The sequence below is a fragment of the Pipistrellus hanaki genome (assembly GCF_964339955.1).
Source record: "Pipistrellus hanaki genome assembly, chromosome: 6".
In the NCBI taxonomy this organism is placed as follows: Eukaryota; Metazoa; Chordata; class Mammalia; order Chiroptera; family Vespertilionidae; genus Pipistrellus; species Pipistrellus hanaki.
Window position 1 is genome coordinate 63888898 of NC_140508.1, and position 26120 is coordinate 63915017.

Below are 26120 nucleotides of genomic sequence, written 5' to 3' on the forward strand. Positions count from 1 at the left end.
ACATGTGGGAAGGGTTGGGGTCCATCACATCCCTACCTAATTCATCAGCCTGGCCTTGGAAAAATACAGAGATTGATAGTAGATTGTTGCAAACAACAAAGTACTAGTAGTAGCCTAAATTGCAGTTGCTGAGCTAGTGTCAGGGCTAGGACAGATCGATATGGCCACTAATGGGTAGCCTTTGATCTAACCATCCCTATCAGGATCTGTTTGCATTCACAGGTAGGGACAGCAGGTTACTTATGGTCTTGCATCAGGCCTATGTTCACTCTCTCACATTGTCATAATATAGTCTGAAGAACCCAGGCCATCTAGACATTTTGCAGAATATGGCTTTGATTTATTATACCAATGATATCCTGCCGATCTGGCAGGATGAACAAGAATATGAAGGCATTTAATGAGGCATTTTTGCTCCCAAGGGTGAGTTTCTGTGAAGTTTACAGGTATCCTGTGGTCTGGGGCCTATCAGGACATCCCTTCCAAAGTAAAGGACAAATGATTGCATCTTGCACACCCCATCACAGGAAAGGAAGTACAATGCCAGAACCCACTCTTGGAGATGGTATATTCCATACGTGGGAATGCTGCTCTGCCTCATAAACCTGTGTGTGACATAAAAGGCTTCCAGCTTGGAGTGAGGTTCATAGGAAGAAAGGGCTGTACCACAGGCCACAGGACTCACAGGCACTATGATATTAAAGGCACATGTGGTGGGAAAAGATGCTGTGAAAACTTTATTGCAAGCCCCAGTGGGTGTCAATTAACTGACTGAGAACTGCGAGACAAACAAAAGTTTTATTTGGGTGTGTTGGATATTTTTAGGAATTTCAAATCCAGAGACACAGATTTGGGTAGAAATCCAACTTCGTTCCTGGGGGAAAGAAAGGAACAGAGTTTATTAAGGACAAAAAAAGGGGGCTCCAAAGGAGTTACACAATTTGCTTTGAAAGAGCTGTGACTGGAGCTGGCAAGCAGACTTATACTATGCTAGCTCAATTAATTACTTATATATATTGCTAGGTTAAAGTTTTATTTTTTAATATATTTTATTGATTTTTTTACAGAGAGGAAGGGAAAAAGATAGTTAGAAATATCCATCAGCTGCCAAAACCGATTTGGCTCAGTGGATAGAGCGTCGGCCTATGGACTGAAAGGTCCCAGGTTCGATTCCGGTCAAGGGCATGTACCTTGGTTGCGGGCACATCCCCAGTAGGGGATGTGCAAGAGGCAGCTGATCGATGATTCTCTCTCATCGATGTTTCTAACTCTCTATCCCTCTCTCTTCCTCTCTGTAAAAAAATCAATACATTTTTTTTAAAAAAGATATATCATTGGTCATTGAAAAAGCATTGATCCCTTGTCTCCAGGAAGGCTCATTTCTGCTATACATGGATAGGGGGAAAGTAATCTCCTAAGTATAAAGTAAGAGAGCTATGGACACATTTGAGCAATAGGAGGCTTGTCAGAAGCAGAGCTAAGTCACATATTCCTCAGATCAACAGTTCCTTTGTAGAGGTGGTCTCGGATTTATTCATTGTAACATCTCTAGGTGTTGGGCGCTACCATTATTCTGGGAGTGATTGTTAGTCATTGTTGGATGTAGCTGGTGAGACACCTAGTTAAGGTAAGTGAACAACATAATTATAAAACCAATATGATCAAGGCCTGTAATACAGAATAAAGCCAGGCTCCTATTTCTGCAGGCAGCCAGCTAAATAAATCTGTCCAATCCCAACTTACAGGGTAATGTTCTGTCTGTTCAAGGGATTTTAATGTTTTGTTTCAGAACCTCAAGCTATTGCATCACTTTACCTGATTTGTTAACATAAAAACAACATTCCTTTCCCAATAGGGCAAAGTACCACCTTGCTGGACAACTAGTACATCATTCCTTGTTGTTCTTCAAGAACAGATGCAATAACATTCCATGATTGTGCTATAAGAATAGAAAGATTTCTGAGTCCCGGCTGCCAGCGCTGCGTGTTTGTTTTCTCCCTGCTCTGTGCCCTCCGCCGCCTCCATGCTCCGCCAGATCCTCAACCAGGCCAAGAAGAATCCCAGCTTGATCCCCCTCTTCGTATTTATCGGAGCCGGGGGTACCGGAGCAGCGCTGTATGTCACACGGCTGGCACTGTTCAATCCAGATGTCTGTTGGGACAGAAAGAATAACCCAGAACCCTGGAACAAAGTGGCTCCCAATGAGCAATACAAGTTCTACACAGTGAATGTAGATTACAGCAAACTGAAGAAAGAAGGTCCAGACTTCTAAATGAAATGTTTCACTATAAAGCTGCTTAAAATGAAGGTCTTCCAGAGCCATCCGCACAATTTTCCACTTAACAAGGAAATATTTCCCCCTCCAAATGCACAAAATCATGTTGGTGTATTGTGTTGGGGTTTACACTGATCAATAAATATTTGAAACTTAAAAAAAAAAAAAAGAATAGAAAGATTTCTTATACAGACTTTACTAATTCAGCTACTCCATAACAAAGAAAGAAAACGCTAGTGAAGGAATGCCCAAAGCCTTGCTGATCTACAATATTATAGGATTTCAGGTGAAAAGATAAAAAAAAAAAAAAAAAAAAAAAAAAAAAAAGGATGATGCCCAAAATCCAAATTCCATTTGGTCCATTTTAGTCAAAGTTTATAGACAAAAGTGCCTCCACTGGGGCCAATGGCAGAGGAAGGGAGAGTCTTTCTGGTGACAGCATCAGGTATTAATATAATAATACCACATCTGCCTCACTTCCAAGTTAGCAAGGTGACATGTATTTGGGTCCCACACAAGAAGAAATACCTAGTACCCCTAAATGAGAGTACATAATTAGGCCCTTAAACCCAGACTTTGAGGGAAGTATTAAGCTTATTTCTGAAGCAGGGACTTCATGTCCTCCATATGTTGGATGATCCTGATAATCATCAACACAGACAACATTAAAGTCATCATGAGATTAAAATAACACCCATTTATATATATTTGGGAGTTCCATAGGAGGGCTCCAGGGCGTGTCTGGCCCATCTAGCCCAGTCCCGATTGGCCGGACCCCAGCAAGCTAACCTACTGGTTGGAACGTCTGTCCTCTGGTTGTCAGTGTGTATCATAACAACTGGTCAAATGGTCAAACAAATGGTTGGACATTTAGAATATTAGGCTTTTATTATATAGGATTTTCCTATGAAACCATTTTTTCAGTGTTCCATTGAGTTAAGTCATGTACATATTGTAATATATTATATGCAATCAGGGAAGAATGGTCAGTCATTTGGACCTATCCATAAGTTACTTTTAGAAGAAACTTACAGCCATGTTTTAACTACTACTTTCTATTTTGTTGAACATCTAAATGCTAAGATCCTATATCTTTTAAATCTCTAACTGCTTCAGTTGGTAGCATAGGTGCTTCCATTAGGGGCTGAGATTGTTTTAATGCTGCTAATTTAGCACCAGTGTCAGCCAAATGATTACCTTTATTTTTTATCCGTGTTTGCCAATGTAAGTTCAGGGACTTTTATGACTGCTAAAGATTTAGGTAACTGGATAGCCTCTAAGAGTTCTAAAACATATGAACTTTTTAAATCTTATGTCTGGAACAGCATACCAAAGTCATGGGTAACACCAAAAGCATACCTGCTTTAGTATAAATGTTAGCCATTTTAACAAATGCAAGCTCAAATTAATGCATAGAGCTCCTCTCGTTAAGCAAAATTTCCTGAGGCATTGGTCTGGCCTCAATGGTCTCATGTAGAGACAAATGCATAGCCTACTTGATAGCGGCCTATTTTTATATTCCAGATAAGAATCATCAGTACATCAAACTAATTCAGCATTTTCAAGAAGTGTTTTCTGTAAATCAATTTGAGGAGTTAGTAGTTGGTCTTAATGTCAGGCAGTCATGATGAATTTTGTTGAAGAACAGAGGAAGGAGAGTAGCAGGATTGGGTAATACACAGAGCTATAGTCACAGTAGATGAAGACAGTAAAGGAATTTCACAGGAGGTTAGTCTGCTAGCAGAGAGGTGTGAAGTATGATCAAAATTAAGTAAGGCTTCCACTGAATGAGGCACATGCAGAACCAGTGGAGAGCCTTTTATTTATCTATTCTACATCTTATAGTGAATTGGCAGTGGCCACAACAGCTCTCATACAGGGAGAGTGACCTTTGACCACTGGATCTAATCGCTAACAGTAGTATTCAATGGGCCCATGTGGACTTCCATCCCCTTGGGTCAAGATACCTAAGGCATTTACCTCTCAAAAAATTGTTCAAATTCACCCTTCTCATTTCCCTACTACTCAAAACACTCTAATGTGGTGTATGACACCAATCCGGCATAGATCTGCTCTTGCCAGTGCTACTAATGAGTCCTGGTCCTTATCCAAAAGTGACCTGTTGGCAGCTTGTCACCTCCTGTCCCCGTCTACCATCTCAACACACACCCCTGGTTGGCAGTCTCTGAGACAGCCCCCCGAGATCCCCCCTCCTTGACAGTAGGCTAAACCTAAAGACTGACTTCTAACAAACAGGGAATGGCAAAAGTGATGGAATGTCACTTCTGAGACATGACTTCTGTCTTGTATGGCCTCTTTCACTGCTCAGTGCAAAGCCAGCTGCCATATTGTGAGGTGCCCCATGGAGAGGTCCACATAGCAAGGAACTGAGGAGGCCCCCATCCAAGAGCCAGTGTGAAACTGAGTCCTCATCAAACAGACAAGGAAGAACTGAAACCGGACACATGAGGGAGCTTGGAAGCAGGGCCTCCCTGAGCTGAGCCATGAGTGCAGCACCACTGGTGCAGCCAGCGAGAGACCTTGAGGCAGAGGCACCAGCCATGAACCCACAACCAGACCACAGCCACAGAGATAATATGCAGTAATTGTTTTAGCCTGCTAGATTCCCAGGTAATTTGTTATGCTTAAATAGATAAATAATACAATTCCATCCATCATTTCTTCTCTGGTTTCTCCCTCTGCAGCTCCCAGTATCCCAACTCCTGCCCAGCATCTTTTGTTGGTGCCTCTTAACCATTAGTGTTTCCCAGGTTCCCTCTTCTCTCCTCTCTGCACTCACTATCTGGTTATCCAACCACTCCTAAGGCTGGCAGTTGCCCAAATTCCTTCTGGAGCCCCACCCATAAATGAATATCAAATGGCATCCTGGATGGCTGCACTCAGGACCCATGTTAACGCAGCCAGAAACAAACTCATCCTCTTTTCCCCAAAACTTACTTGTCTTCCTCTTGCATTCTATGTGTCAGAGGTGGTGCCATCCTTCTCTTAGTCACCTAAACCAGAATCCTGGTGTCATCCTGGATGCCTCCCTTTTACTGTCCTTACTCCCTAAGGCTGATAGACTCCATCTCCTAAATATTCCTTGAATATTTTTAGTCTTCATAGTCTCCCCTGCCCTATATTCTGGGTCCTATCCAGAGGTGCTGGTTCACTGCACTGAAGTACCAAGAGGGCTGACATCCATCCTTGCCCGGCTCACCAAGGGTCCTCCCTTAGCCTGTGCTGCCTGTAAGTGGAGGAAAAATCGCAGCAACCGCCTCCAACCTGGTTCAATCCACTTCCACGCAGAGGCAGCCCGAGGGATTCTCCTAACACACACCCCCCCCCCCCCCCCCGTACTCATTTAACCTGCTCAAAACCCTTCCGTGGCTCTCCACTGCTCTCAGGAATGAAGCTCCAACTCCCTAGAATGACTTGGGAGATTTTCCTGACTTTGGCTCTCCAACCTCAAGTCTTGCCCTTTTCTTGGCATTGCTTGCAGATACTCACTGTGCCATCCATGCAGCCTACATCTTTACAACAGTCGTTCTTTAACCTGGAACATCCCTGCATTTTGCTCCTTTGGGTGAGGATAACGTCTACAGTAACATCAGAAATGGCTTCCTGCCCAGCTGGTGAGGTCCAGAGCATGAGCATTGATTGACCCATGAACCAAGAGGTCGCTGGTTCCATTCCAGTGAGGGCACATTCCGGGGTCGAGAGCTCCATCCCCAGTAAAGGGAGTGCAGGAGGCAGCCGACCAATGATTCCCTCTTATCATCTCTCCTTCCCTCCCTCCCTCTTTCCCTCCTTTCTCTAAAATCAATAAAAACATACAACACACAGTGGGCACACAAAAAGTGACTTCCTACAATTCCGCAGAATTTAGGTGCTTTGAAGTATTCAGCCCAAGAGAGCTTTTGGAGCAGCAGAAACTGAAGCTGAAACGGACTTCCCACTCAGAAGACAGTTAAAACCTCAGAAAACAAAGCTCTGAACTTAAGTTGCCTCATCTATAGAACGGGCTAGGTCACGCAGCCAGCCCCCATTGCCCGCACCCGCAACTTCAGCTTCCAAACTGCTGGTCAGGCCAGTGCTGAGAGCCCGGCCACGTACGGCTCGGCTGGCGGCGGGGCTTCCAGTGTCACTGGCCCAGCCCATCCGGGCGTCGTGGGCGGGGCCTCCGGGCGTCGTGGGCGGGAGCTCCGGGCGTCATGGGCGGGGCCTCACCCTTTGGAAGCCCGCCGCGCTCCGCGAGTCGCAAATGGACGCCGACGTCATGACGTCATGTTTCATCAGACGCCTCCCGGGGTGGCGGGTCACGTGAACCACTTTTCGCGGGAAAACTGTTTTGCTGGAGCAGCGGAGAGGAGTGTGGCGCTAAGATGGCGGTGAGCGTGCGGGTGGGGGCTTGTGGGTGGTCCCCGCGGCTCACAAGTCAGTACCCCCTGAGGCGCGGGCGGTGGGGGGCGCGCGCCAGCAGCTGGGACAATTCTGGGGGGTGCGGCGCTGCTTGAGCTTATGCCCTGCCCATGGCCCCCACCCCTCGCCGCCGGGGGTCGGTCCTTCGGATGAGGTTGGGCCCCTGGGCTCGGGTTTGGAGCTGATTTCTCTCGGAGTCTGCAAAGCTAGCGGACCCGCGCCGCTCGAGTCCGGATGATGCTGCCTCCCGTTCCAGCTTGGGAGCGCAGCCTGCCAGACCACTGTCACTTGTTCACTCCGCACATGCTTGTTGGGCCCCCTCTCTGCCTGGTAGCGGGGTGTAACACAAGACTGACAAGGTCCGGCAACTTCGTGCCCTTCTTATTGTAATACTTTTGTCTCTTTGTCTTGTTTATTGTTTGACCCTTCCCATAGTCTGTGAGCATCAAGACTTGTTGCGTTTTGTTGTTTTGTTTTTAATAAATCTTTATTGTTGAAAGTATTACAAATGTCCCTGGTCTCACCACTCTTTTGTCTGTGGCCATGGAAGAGCTCTATTTTGCTTGCTCTTGTATGGCAGTTGTCTGGCACAATGTGGGTGCTCAAATGGGTGGGAATGCTTGCTTATGGGGAGGGACAAATGAGGTTTCCTCAGTGACTTGTCTTGGAGAAAAACTATTGTGAACGACCCAGTGTTGGAGGAAGTGATATTTGAGCTGGTTCCGGTGTGTTAAGCCCTTGGTTCAGCTCAGAGGAGAGCATTCTGTGTAAAGGAAACAGCATGTGCAGTCTTGAGGCTGGAAGGGATTTGGTGTGGTGGAGGACAGGATAACTGTAAGGAGACCCCCTTATCATAGAAAGCTAAGTCAGCCCTCATCTTCTTGGCCTTCTCTTGCAGGAATCATCTGAATCCTTCACCATTGCCTCCAGCCCTGCCCGCCGTCGGCAAAGCAACGATCCTCTCACCTCCAGCCCTGGGCGAAGCTCCCGGCGCACAGATGCCCTGACCTCCAGCCCTGGGCGAGACCTTCCTCCCTTTGAGGATGAGTCTGAGGGGCTATTGGGCACAGAGGCACCCCTAGAGGAAGAAGAAGAGGATGGAGAGGAGCTTATTGGAGATGGCATGGAGAGGTACTTTCAGTCAAGGCCCTGCACTCAACAAATAGTTCTGTAGGGTGCCCACTGTGTGTCAGTGACCTTGCTTTGGGTCCTGGGAAAGCAGACAAATCAGAGCATCTTACTTTTGAGAGCATGTTGGTTCAGGGCCTGGGGGGAGACAAACAGCTTCTCGGGGCCACAGTGTAGGTCTTTGTAACTTGCTTTTTCTAAGACTGCACCTAAGGACAGGTTAAGCCCCAGCTCCAGGAGATGTGTGCCCCGGGAGATATAAGGGGTCTCTAACCTGGAGGACCGTATTAGGGATGTCAACTGGGAAGGATGGGAAGCAGGCAGCTGACTGTTTTTCTGCAACTTCAGAGAAACAGGTGCTTATTAATCAAGATTTAGATTTGATTCAGCAAACATTTATTGTGCCTAATCTGCACCAGGCCCTGTGTTATATACTTTCACACTTATTAGTAAACATATAAACATGTATTAAAGGTTATTGAGGTTTAATGCGAACACAGTGGAGTAAACTTCGTAAGAAAGCAGGGTTAGCTTTCTACTGTCCTATCCTATACTTACAACAGGGACTTGGTAGGTGCATCAGTAGTAGAATTACGTGAATATCAGGAGCCTCGTGAACAGTCTCCTCCTGAGACTTGGAGTTCCAGAATTGGTGTGTGTGAGAGAACTGTACAGGCCGTCCCACAGTCCACAGGGAATGCTTGGTGAGCCATCCACAGACTGTCGAGGGCACTGAACCATTTAGATCTTTGCTTTAAGTGCTGTCATCCAGACTGGGTGTGTAGTACACGCCAGACTGGAAGGAATGAGAAGTCTGGGACCAATCAAACCTGGACAGGTCCTTTCTTGTGTGCTGTGGAATGGCTCAGGCAGTATCCCCCTCCCTCATCCTCTACCCTCAGTTTCCACCTCCCCTTCCTATTTGAGAACAAGAGGAGAGGCCCTTTGCAGGGGCCTCTGGATAGAGGTATGTGAGGGCTAGCTGGGCCCAATTAGACTGTGTTTATGGCTTTTTAATAAACATGTTTACTGAGCTACAGCTTGTATATGTTAAATTTACCTGTTGTAAGAATACAATTCAGTGCTTTTTCCTCAATTTCCTGAGTTTGGCAACCATGACCACCATCCATTTTTAGAGCATTTCCTTTTTGGGGCCATTCATCCCAATAAGAACCCTTGTGCCTGTTTACAGTTAATCCTGGTTCCCATCTTCACCCCTAGGCAGCCAGCCAATAATCTGTCCCTAGATTAGCTGCCAGTCCTGGCCATTTCATACAAATGAAATCATAATATGTAACTGGATTTTGTGACAGGCTTCTTTCACAGTGTGGTTTTCAAGGTCCATCTGTGTTGTAGTGTGTGTGTGTGTCAGTACTTCATTCCTTTATGTGGCTGAATAATGTTCCATTGTATGGACAGACCACATTTTTTTATTTATGATCATTTGATGGATATTTCGGTTCTTTGAACTTTTTGGCACTCAAGAATAATGCTGCTATGAAGTTTTTATGTGAACATATGTTTTCAGTTCTCTTTGACAAATACCAAGGGATGGAATTTTGGGTCATATGATAATTCTATGGTTATTTATTTAGTTTTTTAATCCTCTCCTGAGGATATTTTTTCCATTGATTTTCAGAGAGAGTGGAAGGGAGGAGGATTGATGTGAGAGAGACACTTTGATTGATTGTCTCCCTTATGCCCTGACCAGGGATGGAATCTGCAATCTAAGTGTGTGCTAATAATAGCTATCCTAATGTTGTGTGAGGTGGTGTCTCATTTGGATTTTGATGTACGTCTCTCTGATGCTTAATGTGGAACATCTTTTCACATGATTGTTGGATATTTGTATATCTTCTTTAGAGAAGTATCCAGATTCTTTACTTTTTTGAATTGTAGGAATTTTAAAAACTTTTTATACTGGATACAAGTCCTTTATCAAATACATGTTTTTCAAATATTTTCTCAATCTGTAGCTTGTCTTTTTCCTTTTTTTAATGGTGTATTTTGAAGCACAAAAGATTTTAACTTTAATCAAGTCTGGTTTATCAATTTTTTATGGAATTTTGCTGAGGACGTTTTATGACTTGAAATTCCTTTTTTTTTAAAAAAAATATATATTTTATTGATTTTTTTCAGAGAGGAGGAGAGAGGGATAGAGAGCTAGAAACGTCGATGAGAGAGAAACATCGACCAGCTGCCTCTTGCACACCCCTTCCCGGGAATGTGCCCGCAACCAATGTACATGCCCTTGACCGGAATCGAACTCGGGACCTTTCAGTCCGCAGACCGACGCTCTACCACTGAGCCAAACTGGTTTCGGCATGACTTGAAATTCTTGAAGAGTGAGATACCTTTTCCCTGAGAATTTAGGAATTCAGAAACAGATGAGCCCAGAAATGTACCTGTCTCTGGCTTCTGTTTCTAGCATCAGCAGTATGGGATTACTTGGTCTGAAATGTAGCGTGACAGTAAAAAACAAGAAACCCCCAAATAGTAGCAGTTGCCCTAATTGCCACTTACTGACTAAAGGGAAAAGGCAAGAGGATTATCTTGGGAAGGTAGGGTGGCGTGGCGAACAAACGTTGTGATTTGTAGTTGGATTGTTTTTTGACATGCAACCCTGCTGAGCAACTGTTGGCAAAAGTCATATTATTCCCTAATGCTCCATTTCCGCGTGTTTGGATGGAGCAGTGATGTCTACTCCCAGAACTGCAGGGAGAGCGGGGCTTTGCTCTTCGGAGTTCCTTCTTAAGGCATCATTTCCCCTCAGATCGCTGATAGGTGACCGTGTGGAAAATGAGCCCTTGACAGCCCTGGAGAAGCTGAGAGGCTTGGGCCACAGGGCAGGCATGTGAGAGAGGCCGGTTTGGCTGATGTCAATGGAAGACCTTCCCACTACTTGAAGGGGTTTGAGGCCGCATTGTCTGAGGGGAAAATTCCTGCCCACTCAGGGAGCTGGGGTTGACTCTCTGAAAGCCTTTGTAAGTGTGCTCAGTGGCATTAAGTAACATTCACATTGTTGTCCGACCATCACCACCAAAAATCTCTAGAAATTTTTCATACCACGCTGAATCATACATTGTTTGTATTTTTGTGACTGGCTTGTTTCACTAGCATAATGTTCTCAAGGTTCACCCATCTTGTTGTATTCGTCAGACTTTCCTTCCTTCTGGAAACTGAAAAGAGTTTCATTGCATGGATAAGCCACACTTGGTTTATCCATTGGAGATCCTTTTGATCCCTCTGTGTTTCTGGCCTGGAAACCTCAGGCCCAGACCCAGTTCCTGGGTGGTGTTTTTGTGTTTTTGTTTTCTAGAGTTGTTTTATTTATATATATATATACTAACAGGGTCCTTTTGGGGGTCTCTCAGGGACTACCGTGCCATCCCGGAGCTGGACACCTACGAGGCGGACGGACTGGCCTTGGACGATGAGGATGTAGAGGAGCTGACAGCCAGTCAGAGGGAGGCGGCGGAGCGGGCCATGCGGCAGCGCGACCGCGAGGCTGGCCGGGGCCTGGGCCGCATGCGCCGTGGGCTCTTGTATGGTAGGTTGAGATGTCTACAACCCCAAGGGGAGCGGTCCTGTTGTCAGAGCCTCTGGGAGCTGGGGAGGACTTCACTGTAGGCTGTCTCTTTTGTCCCCAGACAGCGACGAAGAGGATGAGGACCGCCCCGCCCGGAAACGCCGCCTTGTGGAGCGGGCCACGGACGACGGTGAGGAGGACGAGATGATCGAGAGCATCGAGAACCTAGAGGACCTTAAGGGCCACTCTGTGCGCGAGTGGGTGAGCATGGCCGGCCCCCGACTGGAGATCCACCACCGCTTCAAGAATTTCCTGCGCACCCATGTGGACAGCCACGGCCACAATGTCTTCAAGGAGCGCATCAGTGACATGTGCAAAGGTTTGGCTTCTGTACTCGGGGCCTCTGCTCACCGTGGTCCACCTTGCAAAACTCTCCTGCAGAAAATTACCACTTTGGCCCAGTAATAGCACATTAAATGGTGACATGGAGTGTAGGGGACATTAAATAATTTTCCTGTTGCTGGTCAGGAGCTAGAACCTGGTGCCCACGATGTCCATGTTCAGACAAATACAAAAAGTATTGTGAGTCTGCACCAGGACAGTCCAGCTGATTGTCCAAGGAGTAAATCTGTACCACAGAAGTGTATTTCTTTCTTTTTTCTTTTTTTTAATATATTTTATTGATTTTTTTACAGAGAGAAAAAGAGAGAGTTAGAAACGTCGATGAGAGAGAAATATTGATCAGTTGCCCCCCCCCCCTCTTATATACCCCCCACTTGGGATGTGCCCACAACCAAGGTACATGCCCTTGACCGGAATCGAACCTGGGACCATCCACTGAGCCAGATGGTTTCTGCCAGAAGTGTATTTTAACATGTTCAAAATTTGGCACGTTTGCCTCACTGCCAGGTGGCTCAATTGGAGTGTTATCCAGGACACCAAAAAGGTTGCTGGTTCAATTCCTGATCAGGGCATATACCTAGTTTGCAGGTTTGATCCCTTGTTGGGGCCCATACGGGAGGCAACCAATTGATGTTTCTCACGTCAGTGTTTCTCTCTATATCTCTCCCCCACTCCTCTCTCAAGTCAGTGAACATATCCTCAGGTGAGAATTAAAAAAGATTTTTGTCAGGTTTTATGTAAAAAATTTGGATTACTACTTTGATTAGAAAGTAGCAGCATTTCTGTGGGACAGGGATTATTTTTAAAGGAGGCATGCAATTCTTTGTTTCCTGCTGTCCCCTCCATTTGCTGAGCCTTACATTTGACACAAGTTTATTTTTTGGTTTCCTTCCTGGTCCTTATAGGCATTTCAAGTTGCAGACCTGCTGTATCAGCCATTCTGTGTGTATTATTTTACTTAATTCTCCCAGCGACTTCCTCATTTTACAGATTGGAAAGTGGAGACTCGGGATGTGTCAGGGAATCTAAGTCACACGGTTAAAGCAAGGTGGACTTAGCCGTGAGAGCTGGGCTTTCTCTCCTCGCTCGGTGAGACAGAAATCGCTTCCTCTGGCTTGACACCCAGCTTTACTCCCCTCTCTAGAGAACCGTGAGAGCCTGGTGGTGAACTATGAGGACCTGGCAGCCAGGGAGCATGTCCTGGCTTACTTCCTGCCAGAGGCGCCAGCGGAGCTGCTACAGATCTTCGATGAGGCTGCTCTGGAGGTCGTGCTGGCCATGTACCCCAAGTACGATCGCATCACCAGCCACATCCACGTGCGCATCTCCCACCTGCCTCTGGTGGAGGAGCTGCGCTCACTGAGGTGAGCTGAGGACAGAGCAGGGGCTGAGGGTCTGGTCCTTGGCACCCTATGGCTCCAGGCATCATTCAAGAGAGCTTTTCAGGGTGGTGGTGTGGGCGATGGCTGTGGCCAAGGAGAGGCCTCAGCCATGAGTTTGGCTTGCATGGGGTGGGGTACGATGGATCTGGTGGTGCCAGGCCCCAGATTTCCAGGATCTGATGTTGGAATGCTCTCACATGCTGGCCTCACCTCTCCAGAGGGTGCGGGTCAAGCATCGGGGCTCCAGGCCTCTGAGGTGCCCTCTCATCTCCACAGGCAGCTGCACCTGAATCAGCTGATCCGTACCAGCGGGGTGGTGACCAGCTGCACAGGCGTCCTGCCCCAGCTCAGCATGGTCAAATACAACTGCAACAAGTGTAGCTTTGTGCTGGGGCCTTTCGCTCAGTCCCAGAACCAGGAGGTGAAGCCCGGCTCCTGTCCTGAGTGCCAGTCCGCTGGCCCCTTTGAGGTCAACATGGAAGAGGTGAGCAAGCACGCATCACTGGCTGCTGTCTGTCCCTGTCTCGGGTCCCTGGTATGAATGAAGGGCCTGCCTGACATTTTAGGCAGTTTGGAAAACTAGCATGGGCAGCCGAGGGAAGCAAGAAGGTATCGTGTATTAGCCATGCCATAGGGCAAAGCTCATCTGTCTGGCCAGCCTGTTTCGTTTTGCCCACAAGATGTTTTCAAAAATTCAAGCCAATATTTAAAAACTGATTTTGTTTAAAGCATCAAAAGTTGATGGCTTCTTTGAGAATTATTTCTAGAGTATTTTCCAGATGCCTGGTGAAACATATGTAGTCTTCCTCTGCCCTCTAAGGCAGGTACTATTACCCCATTTTGCCAATGAAGAAATTGACTAGGGTCACCCAGCCAGGAAGTGACTCAAAAGATTAGAAGATCTCTATAAACTACTGTATTACGTGGTCGGGGTCAGGTGACATCATTCAGTGCTTGAAGAAGTGTGAAGTGTGCCCCACGGGGACATGTCCCATGACTGCTTGTCTTTTGCAGACCATCTATCAGAACTACCAGCGCATCCGCATTCAGGAGAGTCCTGGCAAAGTGGCGGCCGGCCGGCTGCCCCGCTCCAAGGATGCTATCCTCCTCGCCGATCTGGTGGACAGCTGCAAGCCAGGAGACGAGATAGTATGTGGCCAGGAGCGGGCTGGGAGGGAACTGAGTTGCTAAGGAGATTTGTGGTGGACTGAAGGAGGGGTTGATGGCAGATGGGGAAAGTGGGCTAAGTTCTTAAGTGACCCTTATACTGGATTGAAGACTATAGTTGTGCTTTGGTTTTGTTGAGTTTCTCGTCTTGATGTCTGTAGCATGGAGGACTTAAAGGAGAAGCAACTGGGTGATGCCAGGTGTGGAGGTAGGCCCAGCTCCCACTGTGACCCCAGGGCTGGCCCCCTCTGACCACATAGCCTGCCTTTTCCCAGGAGCTGACCGGCATCTACCACAACAACTACGACGGCTCTCTCAACACTGCCAATGGCTTCCCCGTTTTTGCCACGGTCATCTTAGCCAACCACATAGCCAAGAAGGACAACAAGGTTGCCGTGGGGGAACTGACCGACGAAGATGTGAAGATGATCATCAGCCTCTCCAAGGACCAGCAGATCGGGGAGAAGGCAAGTTGAAGTCTTGCAGGGCTACTGTGCTCTGCAAGGAACCCAGGGGCTCGTGGGGGTGTTGTGGGTACACAGGGCTCGCTGCCCTAGCCTTGGCTACTACTCTAGGCTGCCCTGAAACCTTAGTCTTTCTTATTTCCAGGTATTGGAAACTGGAGTTCCCTTATTTTACTCCCAGTAGCAGCTCAGTAAACTTGCCAGGGGGAGAGCATAAATGTTGGTGAGATTGGCCTGAGCCTATGTCCCCACCCAGATAGGACAGGGTTGTAGGGTTTATCAGACCATGTAGAGCCCATATGAAATTGAAAGGGAAGCAGAGCAATAGCAATAACTTGTCCCAGGTAGGCGTCCCCTGCTGTCAGGCGCCTGCCCACAGTCTTCTCCAGGTAGAGCACTACTGCAATATGGCTTTGGTTCCTTTATGTAGACATTTTCACTGAAGTTGGGATGAAGGGGATTGCCATTGTAGACACAAAGATAACAAATAGAATGTTAAATTTCTGTTCATACAAGTCCTCTCCCATTGTACCTGCTTAGGTGTCACCAGCTGCCAAGTTCTAAGTGTTCTCAGGCCCAGAATTCTCTTAATTTTTCCCCTCCTTTCCTCTCTCTGCTTCACTCTCCATTTCTGTTCAGTTTTTAATGCCAAACAGTTTGGCTGTCTCTCTGGTCTCTGCTTTTCTGCTTAAGTTGGCCTGTTACTTTCCAAGAGGAACTGAGTCAGCCACAGGGCACAGTGGGCAGTGTAGGTAATAACACAGTTGCCCCTTTCCCTACTGCCCCACAGGGAGGCAGGGTATCAGCTTGGGAACCTGCTATCAACAAGCAGGATGCAGGCTGCTCATGGTCCTGGAGGGAGACATGAGTTCGTGCTGCTGGGTTGCCCGCTACAGAAACAGCTCTCAAGAGCGATCTGGATAGAGTTCAGGGCCAGCGGCACAAGGTATGTAGGAGGATAGGAAATCTGGGGCAGAGTGTCTTCCAACATCCCCAATGCAGATGAGGGTGTAATAAACAAATTGTTATATGTATCCAGTCTGCTTGACACTGTTTAGGTACCAAGGTAATTTCCAGATAGGTTAGGTCAGTGGTCGGCAAACTCATTAGTCAACAGAGCCAAATATCAGCAGTACAACAATTGAAATTTCTTTTGAGAGCCAAATTTTTTAAACTTAAACTTCTTCTAACGCCACTTCTTCAAAATAGACTCACCCAGGCCGTGGTATTTTGTGGAAGAGCCGCATGTAGCTCGCGAGCCACAGTTTGCCAACCATGGGATTAGGTAATTTCCAGATAGTAACAACTGTTTCTGTTCTATGTTCCTGTAATCGAGATGTATCTGTGTGCATTTTATTGATGAATAAACTAAGGCACAAGGGTTAAGTAAGTCACCCACATCACATAGTTAACAAATGGCAGAGCCAGGATTTCTACCCAGGCAGTCTGGCCTCAGAGACTTCCAATGACTGTACTCTGCTCCCTCCATGCAGTAACCAGAGTTTTGTAGGATGCATGTGTATTTGGTAATTGTAAGTTCTGTGGGGTACCCTAGCGCAGGTCCTGATCTATATTTTAAAATTTTATTGCAGAAATTTTCAGATGTGTGTATAGAATGGTATCATGAACCCTTATACATCCCTCAGTTTCACCAGTTGTCCCAGTCTGGCCAAGCTTGTTTTCTCTGTGTTTGCACTCCCTCTCAAGTATTTCCAAGGAAATGCCAGCATTTTATCTGTAACTATATTAGCATGTGTCTCTAAAAAACTCTACTAAAACCAAATCACAATACCATCATCACGCTTAAAAATAATTAGCAATTCCTATCAGTTATTTGCTGATGTTGGCATTTCCATGATTGTAAAGATATAGGTTTTAATGTTGTGGAGGTTTCTGTGCTAGGATTATTGCAGGCTTCTCCAGACCTGGAATCAGCTATTTCTCCAAACAACCCTGTGAGAAATATTCTTTCCTTTGGGAAACAGTATTTGGAGACATCTGCCTATAGATGCATTAGGCCTGGACCACTGTGAGCCACTAATGTTAACAGTGCTAACAGCCTCTGCTTGGACTGGGGATTGCAGTAAATTTTAGGGTCAAAGAAAGAACAAAAAAAGAAGCAGTGTTGTAGAAACAGACCTCTACTCCTAACTAATAAAATTGTGGCAGGAGGCATTTCTGGTACCAGCAGCACTGTTATCAGCAGATCCTGTTTCCAGAAGGTTCTGCGGTCTCTGGTGGAGAGAGGCCATACACAGAATAGATTGCTGACCTCAGCCCCAGTTCCCAGAAATGGGTTTTCCTCATCTCCGTGCTTTCAGGGAGGCCAGAGGGAGTAACTCTTCCACTTGGCTGGTGGCTGAGACAAGACAGCTGGATCCAGCACTGTGGGGGTGGGTCTCCCTCAGCACTTCTAGTGCTGATTTCCCGACATCAGCACTAGAAGTGCTGAGGCCTGGGGCCTGGTGCTTCCCACACCACTCAGTCTGACCTGTGAGGATACAGTGCTTTGCAGAAGGTGGAAAGGTTGAGAATAGTGAAGGCACAACCATGCCATAGGTGGAAGCTGACTCCCGTCAGCAAGGTGTGTCTCTAGTTTCATCTTAACATTCAGCAGATTTTGCATTCTCTCTCATATTCTCTCTCTCTCTCTCTCTCTCTCTCTCTCTCTCTCTCTCTCACACACACACACACACACACACACACACACACACAAATGGAAAACGTTTCAGTGACTCACCGGTTGAAATGACCTGAATTCCTGGTAGCTGCGTTTCCCTGAAGCTCTGTATTTATATATTTCAGTACATCATCTGTATGTTGCATTATGTGCTTATCACCCAAAGTTTAGTCTCCTTCCATCACCATATATTTGACCACCTTTACCCTCTTCAACCTCCCCTTACCGCCTTCCCACTGGTAACCATCATACTGTTGTCTCTGTCATTGAGTTTTCTTTATTGTTTTGTTTGTTCATTTGTTGCTTTCTGTTTTATGTCCAACATATGAGTGAAATCTTATGATTCTTCACTTTTTCTGTCTGACTTATTTTGCTTAGCATATATATATATTTTTGTTTGTTTGTTTTTTTTACAGAGAGGAAGGGAGAGAGATAGAGAGCTAGAAACGTCGATGAGAGAGAAACATCAACCAGCTGCCTCTTGCACACTCCCTACCAGGGATGTGCCCACAATCAATATACATGCCCTTGACCGGAATCAAACCTGGGACCTTTCAGTTCGCAGACCAACGCTCTACCACTGAGCCAAACCGGTTTCAGCAGCATGATATTCTTAATATCCACCCATGTTGTCTCAAATGGCAGTATTTCATCCTTTCTTATGGTTGACTTGTTTTCATTCCATTATTTTTATGTACCACATCTTTGTTCATTCATCCATTGAAGGACACTTAATGCCGTTTTCTGCTTTGTATTATATTTCTCCATCACAGGCTGACCACAGAGCTCATGTGAGAACCTGGGTTTTCTCTCCTTCCTGCTCCTGATCTGCAACCTTGGGGTAGTCTTTTCTAAGTTAGGATAACACAAAGGGGGCTGACCAAAGTTCTTTTAAGCATTAAATTCTGTGATTCTCAGAAAGAGCCACCAGTGGCAAGGCCCATAGTCGTAAGGTCGGGCTTAAGGCCAGACCTGGTGGAATCGAAGCAGATGTAGTGTGGGTGCTTTCGGGCTGGGTTTCTCCATCCCTAAGATGGAACAGGGTGGTTATCTGCCCAGACTCCAGAGAGAGCAGAGTTCCTATTCCCATGGCGCTCTCCCTTCCTTCTTCAGATCTTTGCCAGTATTGCTCCCTCCATCTACGGGCACGAAGACATCAAGAGAGGCCTGGCGCTGGCTCTGTTCGGAGGGGAGCCCAAAAACCCAGGTGAGAAGTCTCTGTGGGGAATTTAGTGGGAGCCAGATTCTAGATACCAGACAAGGCAGGACTCTGTATGTAAAGCTTGCTAAGAGGTGGCCAGACCATGTGTGGCTCAGTCATCACAGGTAGAACATAGCTCATGGCATGGCTCTACCATTGCCTTCCTTTTGTGATGAGCAAATTTATCTTTGCTTCACTCCTATTTTTAAACTTTATCTTTTAAAAAGTTGTTTCAACTTAAAAATACATGAGTTTTTACTTATATTACATCCTCTTCTTAAATAATTAGAAGTTAGAGAAAAGCCAAAGTCACTGTCGACCACCCTTTAAAAAAAAAAAAAAAAAAATATATATATATATATATATATTGATTTTTTTTACAGAGAGGAAAGGAGAGGGATAGAGAGTCAGAAACATCGATGAGAGAGAAACATTGATCAGCTGCCTCCTGCACACCCCCTTCTACTGGGGATGTGACCGTAACCAAGATACATGCCCTTGACCAGAATCAAGCCTGGGGCCTTTCAGTCCGAAGGCTGACGCTCTATCCACTGAGCCAAACCAGTCAGGGCAACCACCCTTTTTAATTCTAGTTCCCTCCCTTTAGGTCACTCTTCTGGTCTTTGTGGTTTGTGTACTCCCAGACTTTTGTGTGACTATTCATAGGTTTAGCACACATACTTAGAAAACACAGGATTTCACACACAAATGCATGTCTCTCTTTACAGTTCCTGTATGTCTGTATAAGTGAATATGCATAAAGTATCCATCTTTTTCTCACTCAAGAAACACATCTTTGTTATCTTTTGGTATTAGTGCATACTGAGCAAGTTCATTCTTTTAAATTACTGTATGTAATTTAAATTAAATCATGGTCCATATAGAGAATATATTTGGTTATCTTTCTAGTTGGAGAACATTTAAGTTGCTTCCAGTTTTTTACATTTACAAAGAACATATTTATATACACCTCCTATGTACCCATTTTTCTGGGGTCATTGCTCAGTAGTGGGATTACTAACCCTAGAGTATTGCAACCCTTTCTGGAGAGAATATTTCTTTGCCATTCATAATAGGCTAAGAAACTGGAGATAAGCCCTAAACCCCTTACCTTCCTTTCATCTCTACTCCCCCTTCTTGCATCCTTGCCTGCAGGGGGCAAGCACAAGGTGCGAGGTGACATCAATGTGCTCTTGTGCGGAGATCCTGGCACAGCCAAGTCTCAGTTTCTCAAATATGTTGAGAAAGTGTCTAGCCGTGCCATCTTCACCACCGGCCAGGGGGCTTCAGCTGTGGGCCTCACAGCATATGTCCAGCGGCACCCTGTCAGCAGGGAGTGGACCTTAGAAGCTGGAGCTCTGGTTCTTGCTGACCGAGGAGTATGTCTCATCGATGAATTTGACAAGGTGGGCTCTGGACCTTGTGGGTGATGGACTCAGGGTGTGTTGGCTTAACCCACAGTGGAGGATAAGTGTTAGTGAGGCATATCATGGAGAATCATGCATTTGTCTCTTGCAGATGAATGACCAGGACAGAACCAGCATTCATGAAGCCATGGAACAGCAGAGTATCTCCATCTCGAAGGCTGGCATCGTTACCTCACTACAGGCTCGCTGCACCGTCATTGCCGCTGCCAACCCCATAGGTATACCAGGCACACTAGCTGGCAGGGCTCGGGGCCTGCTAAAGGGGACAAGACCCAGAGAGACGCTGCTTTGGGGAATCAGGCACCCACAGCACCCCTCCTTCAGTCCCAGATCTGAGTCAGGCAGCAAAAGGTGATTCTTTCTCGCGTGGCCTGCCAGAGCGGGAAGTGATGTGCCTGCGTTTTTGTTGAGCCATGTTCTCAGAACCACCCATGGCCATTCTTAGAACACCTGAGAGAAGAATTTAGGTCATTGTCTAAGTTTGGGAGGAGTGGTTGCTAAACCCAGCCAGCAAGAGCTTAGAGAGCCCGGGCACCCTCGCCTGTCTGGTTGGCTGTTCCTGCCGGGAGACAGGTATGCTTTCTGTCTCGAAGCTATTTCAGTCTGTTGCTCAGAGAAAGCCTCTTCTGTCTCTTGTCCAGACCACCTCAGACAGCAGGCGCTGGATCTCCACCCTCTTCTACAATAGCTCCTCTGCCAAAGTGCCCTTCCCCTCTGTCACTGAAGCAACTTGGGGTTGGAGAGAACTTTCTATGGCTCAAGAAGAGAGAATGTGCAGGAACATGAACCCTGATAGCTTCCTTTGTGTTTCAGGCGGCCGCTATGACCCCTCACTGACCTTCTCAGAAAACGTGGACCTCACGGAGCCGATCATTTCCCGTTTCGACATCCTGTGTGTGGTGAGGGACACAGTGGACCCCGTGCAGGTACACAGTCACCTGTCCCAGCTTCCATGCAGGAAGTTCTGGGAACCTCCGTGAGGCTTGGGGCCTGTGGTGTGCCAGGCATGAGGACAGGGGGCACCACCTGGACCTCGGTGTGTTTTCCATTCTTGTTCTTATGTCCAGAAGTCAACCTTGATTTCTGTTTCCTTCACCGGTCCCCCTCCCAGTTGTCTACCCAACACAGTCCACAGTCTGCCACCAACTTCTATTGTTCCCACTGCCAGAGTTCACTTGCTGCTTTTCTTGCTCTGATTGAAGTACTGTGGTGTCCCGAGGCTAATCTCCTGGCTTCCGCTCATGCCCAGTTTAGACCTCCAGTTAGAAGCCAGCCTGTCCTTTGAAAGCATAAGTCAGGTCATGCCTTTCCTTCTTAAGAACCTGCTAGCAGCTTTCCCTGTAACCATCAGAGAATCCACCATCCTTGCTGTGTCTGCCAGCCTAAAAGATCTCTGCACTTATCTCTTCTTCCTTTCCTCATTTCATCCACACCTTAAAGATGCCAGAGCTTCCAACTTGCTCTTTTTCCTTCCTGGAATGCTCTTCTGTGGGACTGTCAGATGACAGAGGTATTCTAGCAACCTCACCTGGAGAAGTCGCCTTACGCCCTCACTCATTGCCTTACTTCTCTTAGCACGTTACTTTCTGTAATTAATTTAAAAACTTTCTTTTCTACCCTCCCTGAGAGGTGAGCTCCATGAGAGAGCGTGGTCACATTTACCAATGGACCCGGGTATCTGGAGCTGCCTAGCACATAGAAGGCTTGGGATATAAGTATTGAGAGAACATTCTTCTGAAGCATATCAGCCCGCACTTCTTCCAGCTAGCTGACTTCTCCCAGCCAGGCTACGAGACTCTCCCTGTGACCTGCCCTCTTCCACCTTGCCTTAGGATGAGATGCTGGCCCGTTTTGTGGTTGGCAGCCACGTCAGACATCACCCCAGTAACAAGGAGGAGGAGAGGCTGGGCAGCACCCCAGAACCCACCATGCCCAACACGTTCGGCGTGGAGCCTCTGCCGCAGGATGTCCTGAAGAAGTACATCATCTATGCCAAGGAGAAGGTCCACCCGAAGCTCAATCAGATGGACCAGGATAAAGTGGCCAAGATGTACAGCGACCTGAGGAAAGAATCCATGGTGCGGGCCCTGGAAGCCGGAGGGCAGGCTGGGATTGGGTGGGGCAGGAAATAGGCTGCAGCTTTCTCATCCTTGTACTCAGTTAATCCAAAAAGTGCTAAAGCGGGAGGCCTTATAAAGGAAACGTACATACCTTATACCCGAAGTGTTTTGTTTTAGATGTCACTTAATATGTGCGTGCATTTGTCTCTGTGGGTATAGGACCAAGGTCTTTTAATGACCAAGTTCTTTTGATGGCCACTGATTAAGTTCCATGTTGACTTTGCATAAATCTCACCAATTCACCAGGTTCTCTGAGCTGGTTTTGGTTCTCTTATGGTAGGAAGAGCATTTAAAAGCAGCGTGCAAGCATTTGGAATACAGAATTCCTGTAGACTGGTCCTTCTCACACACCTAGTCAGACCACAACCTTTTTCTTTCTTTTAACCTTTTCATCAAGTCTTCTCAGAGCATTCAACTTAGTTTTCATAGAAACAACAGCTTATTTTCTCTACGTTGTACATGCCAGTAGCAAGGACAGCTGGAATGCGTATAAGTGAACGCATTGGGGACAAAATGTGCAGGTATGATAGTGGCAGGCCATGGCATAGGCATCGCCTGGCCACCACCACACTTCAAGGAATAGAAAGTGAGGTCACCTGCTGGCTCTGTTGAGCACTTCTGCCATGGGGTGATGAGATGTGCCCTCTGGGTTTGGGCTTTTAGCATTGCCGCTGTTGCTCCCCTGGCCTCTTCTGAGAAGATCTGATGCTATCCTCTCTAGGCGACAGGCAGCATCCCCATCACAGTGCGGCACATCGAGTCCATGATCCGCATGGCAGAGGCCCACGCACGCATCCACCTGCGGGACTACGTGATCGAGGATGACGTCAACATGGCCATCCGTGTGATGCTGGAGAGCTTCATCGACACGCAGAAGTTCAGTGTCATGCGCAGCATGCGGAAGGTCGGTGTGCACTGAGGTGGGGTTCCTTAGGAGGGAAGCTACATGGGCATCTCGAGACACTGGCTTTGCTGTGCTGCCTGGCAGCAGAAGTCCCTGGCTGCTCTTGCTGGTGGTGAAGAAGCATGGTGGGAGTGGGATGACCACATCCCTTAGTTCTGAGTTTCCTGGTAGCGGGAGATGATGATTTTTTTGCTCTTGTCTCATGCAGACCTTTGCCCGCTACCTTTCATTCCGACGTGATAACAATGAGCTGTTGCTCTTCATACTCAAGCAGTTAGTGGCAGAGCAGGTGACGTATCAACGCAACCGCTTTGGGGCCCAGCAGGACACTATTGAAGTGCCTGAGAAGGACTTGGTGGACAAGGTACGGGCACAGATGGGAGGGGAGGGCAGGGTTGGCTAGCTGGGGAGCTGTCAGTCATCTTTGGGGACAGAAGGTCCTTGCTCTGTCAGTGAGTGGGTGGGCATCGGATGAAAGCCATTTACTGGGTGTTTGTAATGTACTGAATTCTGTTCCAAAGAGGTTAAATCCTGTTACTGATATCTCATCTTACAGAGGAAACATCATAGGATACTGAGTAGCTCTCCTGAGCCCATAGGCAGTTGACAGAGCTAATATGGCAAGCCTGTGTTTAGCTCCAGACCCTGACACAGCCAGCCTCTGCCCTGGTTGGCTTTCCCTATAATGGAGATGGGAGCCCTGCCCAGCCTGCAGTGCATGGACCTTAGAAAGCGAACTGAACCCAAGGCTACATGGACGTGGGCATTTTGGAATCCATTTCCACGGCTCACTTGACTTTTTCTCCCTTTAGGCCCGTCAGATCAACATCCACAACCTCTCTGCCTTTTATGACAGTGAGCTCTTTCGGATGAACAAGTTCAGCCATGACGTGAAGCAGAAGATAATCCTCCAGCAGTTCTGAGCCTCCACAGCAGCTTCCTCATTCTGGCTGGGAAGTCTGTCCATGCTCACTGCACCCCATGCTTCAAGGATACGAAACCCAACTGGGGGGGGACAGAGAGTGGTGGGGCCAGGTCTGGCAGTTGAACTATCTGGCTTCCCCAGGCTGCTGGGCTTGGGTTGTGGCTGGGAATGTTGCTGTTTATTTCTTAGGCTCCTTTTCTGCTTCTCTCACTGTCTCGGGTGGGCATGCTTTGCCAATGTTTCTTTTCAACTGCCCAGTAACCCACCATGTATGGGAGGTCTGCCACCACTTCATTCTGGATCGAGTCTAGTGTGTTTAAGATACAGCCTTTTAGGTGACTAAGCATATAAGGGTTTTACGAGAACTGTTGCCTTCTTGGCTTGAGTTCTGTATCCTGGCTGCTTTGGCCACTTTGGCTAAAGAGCAAGTTCAAGGTATAGGTAGTGCTCTTCTGAACTTCGTTCTGCACACCGAGGCTTCTGTGTGTGGATAGGCTTCTATGATTGGAGAAATCGAGTGGGTAGGAAAATGCCCCAACCCCTCTACCCTCTGTGATGTCACAGCTTGGTTTCCTAAAGGAGGAAGGGGTTGATATGCTAATGAGGACCACTGTTCATATGGCTTACCCTTGCTGTATTAATCATTTTCTCCTATCTAATAATTTCCCTGCTTTCTCGTTGTTTGTACATTTAATTTCTGTTTCTGTGGTTTAAATTTTTAATAAAGTCTAAATACTTTTATCTGTTGATCTCAATTCTGTCTTTATATAATAGCCTGGGCTGAAACACAACTGAGCCTAGATGTTATCTCTAGTTTGACCAAAACTGTCACTGGTCAACAGACCAGAGGCTTTTTTTTTGTAATCCCCTATATAAATAAGGATATATTTTTATTGATTTTTATAGAGAGAAAGAAACCTCAATGTGATAGAGTAACATCAACCAGTTCCTCCTGACCAAGTATCAAACCTGCAACATAGGTATGTGCCCTGACCAGGAATTAAACCTGAAACCACTGGTGCATGGGAAGATGCTCCAACCCACTGAGCCACCTGGCCAGCAGAGACCCAAGGCTTTGTTCCTGATTATTTGGTATGGACCAGAACTTCATTGACCTGAGAGCTTAATGCTTAAGGGAGTGGTCATGCAAGGGACAATGAGAAGGCGAGTCAGGGTACTGAATGGGGCCAGTTTGAATCAGCTATCTGTCCGTTTCCCCATTCTACTTGTCAAGGAATGTTCCTAACTTCTTACTACCCTGCCTCACCTAGAGAGTGAGATGTGCTACCCTCCCTGAACATGGATGTGCTCTTGTCCACCCACCCAGAAACTCCAAAGCCCTTTAGTTAGGGCTGTTTATGAGTCTTCATTAGGTAGACATGATAATTAAATCATTGGCCATTAGTGATGAGCTCAACCTCCAAACCCTCTCCTCCCGAGAGGTCAGGGGCTGAGGATAAGACCTCCAAACCTGCAATCACAAGGTTGGTTCCCCTGGCAACCAGGCCCCATCCTTAGGGGCTTTCTAAAGTCACCTCCTTAATGTAAACTCAGGTGTGGTTGAAAGGGGTTTGTTATGAACAACAAAACATCACCATTACTACTCCAGAGCTGGTTCAGGAGACATAAAACCCAAATGTTTCAGCAAATGATGTTTCTATGGTTCTTATCACTTAAGAAATTACAAGGGTGTTAGGAGTTCTGACAAGGAGCTGAAACAAACCAAAATACACATTTCTGATTCTATGATAATATCACACAGGCCTAACAAGGCCTCGCATCTGACTGTAGTAAGACAGCTCTTAAAGGCTGTAAGCAGGAAAGGAACATGGTCCAGTGTATTTAAAAAATGACCCCATCTGGTTACTGTAACTTGTACTGAAGAGAGAAAAGAAGGAAGAGTTGAGTGGAAGTCTGATGTAGTCTAGAGATGGCGGTGGTCTGGACTTGGGTTGGGGAAACTGGACATACTTTAGATGTATTCTGTGGGTAGATTCGATAAGAGTTAGTGATAAACTAGAAATGGGAGAAAAGAAGAAACCATGGATGATCAGTTTCTAGCTTGAGAAACAGATTGAGGTTTAGTAGGGATAA

General features: G+C 46.7%; 2 protein-coding genes across 2 annotated transcripts; both read left to right on the top strand.

Annotated features, from left to right (window-relative positions):
• The first annotated feature begins 1950 nt into the window (after positions 1–1950).
• On the top strand, positions 1951–2453 carry LOC311624449 (cytochrome c oxidase subunit NDUFA4-like). Its single transcript, XM_084887696.1, has one exon. It carries the CDS (start codon positions 2024–2026, stop codon positions 2270–2272), a length of 249 nt encoding a protein of 82 aa, XP_084743822.1. The 5' UTR covers positions 1951–2023; the 3' UTR covers positions 2273–2453.
• Positions 2454–6544: 4091 nt separating this feature from the next.
• On the top strand, positions 6545–24767 carry MCM2 (minichromosome maintenance complex component 2). Its single transcript, XM_084887840.1, has 16 exons — positions 6545–6666; positions 7596–7828; positions 11200–11375; positions 11476–11733; positions 12901–13120; positions 13415–13622; positions 14153–14287; positions 14581–14772; positions 18563–18656; positions 19806–20056; positions 20169–20295; positions 20891–21003; positions 21910–22155; positions 22919–23101; positions 23310–23465; positions 23914–24767. The coding sequence occupies exons 1-16, from the start codon at positions 6661–6663 to the stop codon at positions 24022–24024; spliced, it is 2709 nt and encodes a 902-aa protein (XP_084743966.1). The 5' UTR covers positions 6545–6660; the 3' UTR covers positions 24025–24767.
• The last annotated feature ends 1353 nt before the right edge of the window (positions 24768–26120 follow it).

Bases quoted from the DNA above. Each gene is read 5' to 3' on its own strand.
- LOC311624449 (XM_084887696.1), top strand. From the start codon at position 2,024: ATGCTCCGCCAGATCCTCAACCAGGCCAAGAAGAATCCCAGCTTGATC.
- MCM2 (XM_084887840.1), top strand. The intron at 13,623-14,152 runs GTGAGCAAGCAC...TGTCTTTTGCAG, and splicing joins TTGAGGTCAACATGGAAGAG to ACCATCTATCAGAACTACCA. The intron at 23,466-23,913 runs GTACGGGCACAG...TTCTCCCTTTAG, and splicing joins AGAAGGACTTGGTGGACAAG to GCCCGTCAGATCAACATCCA.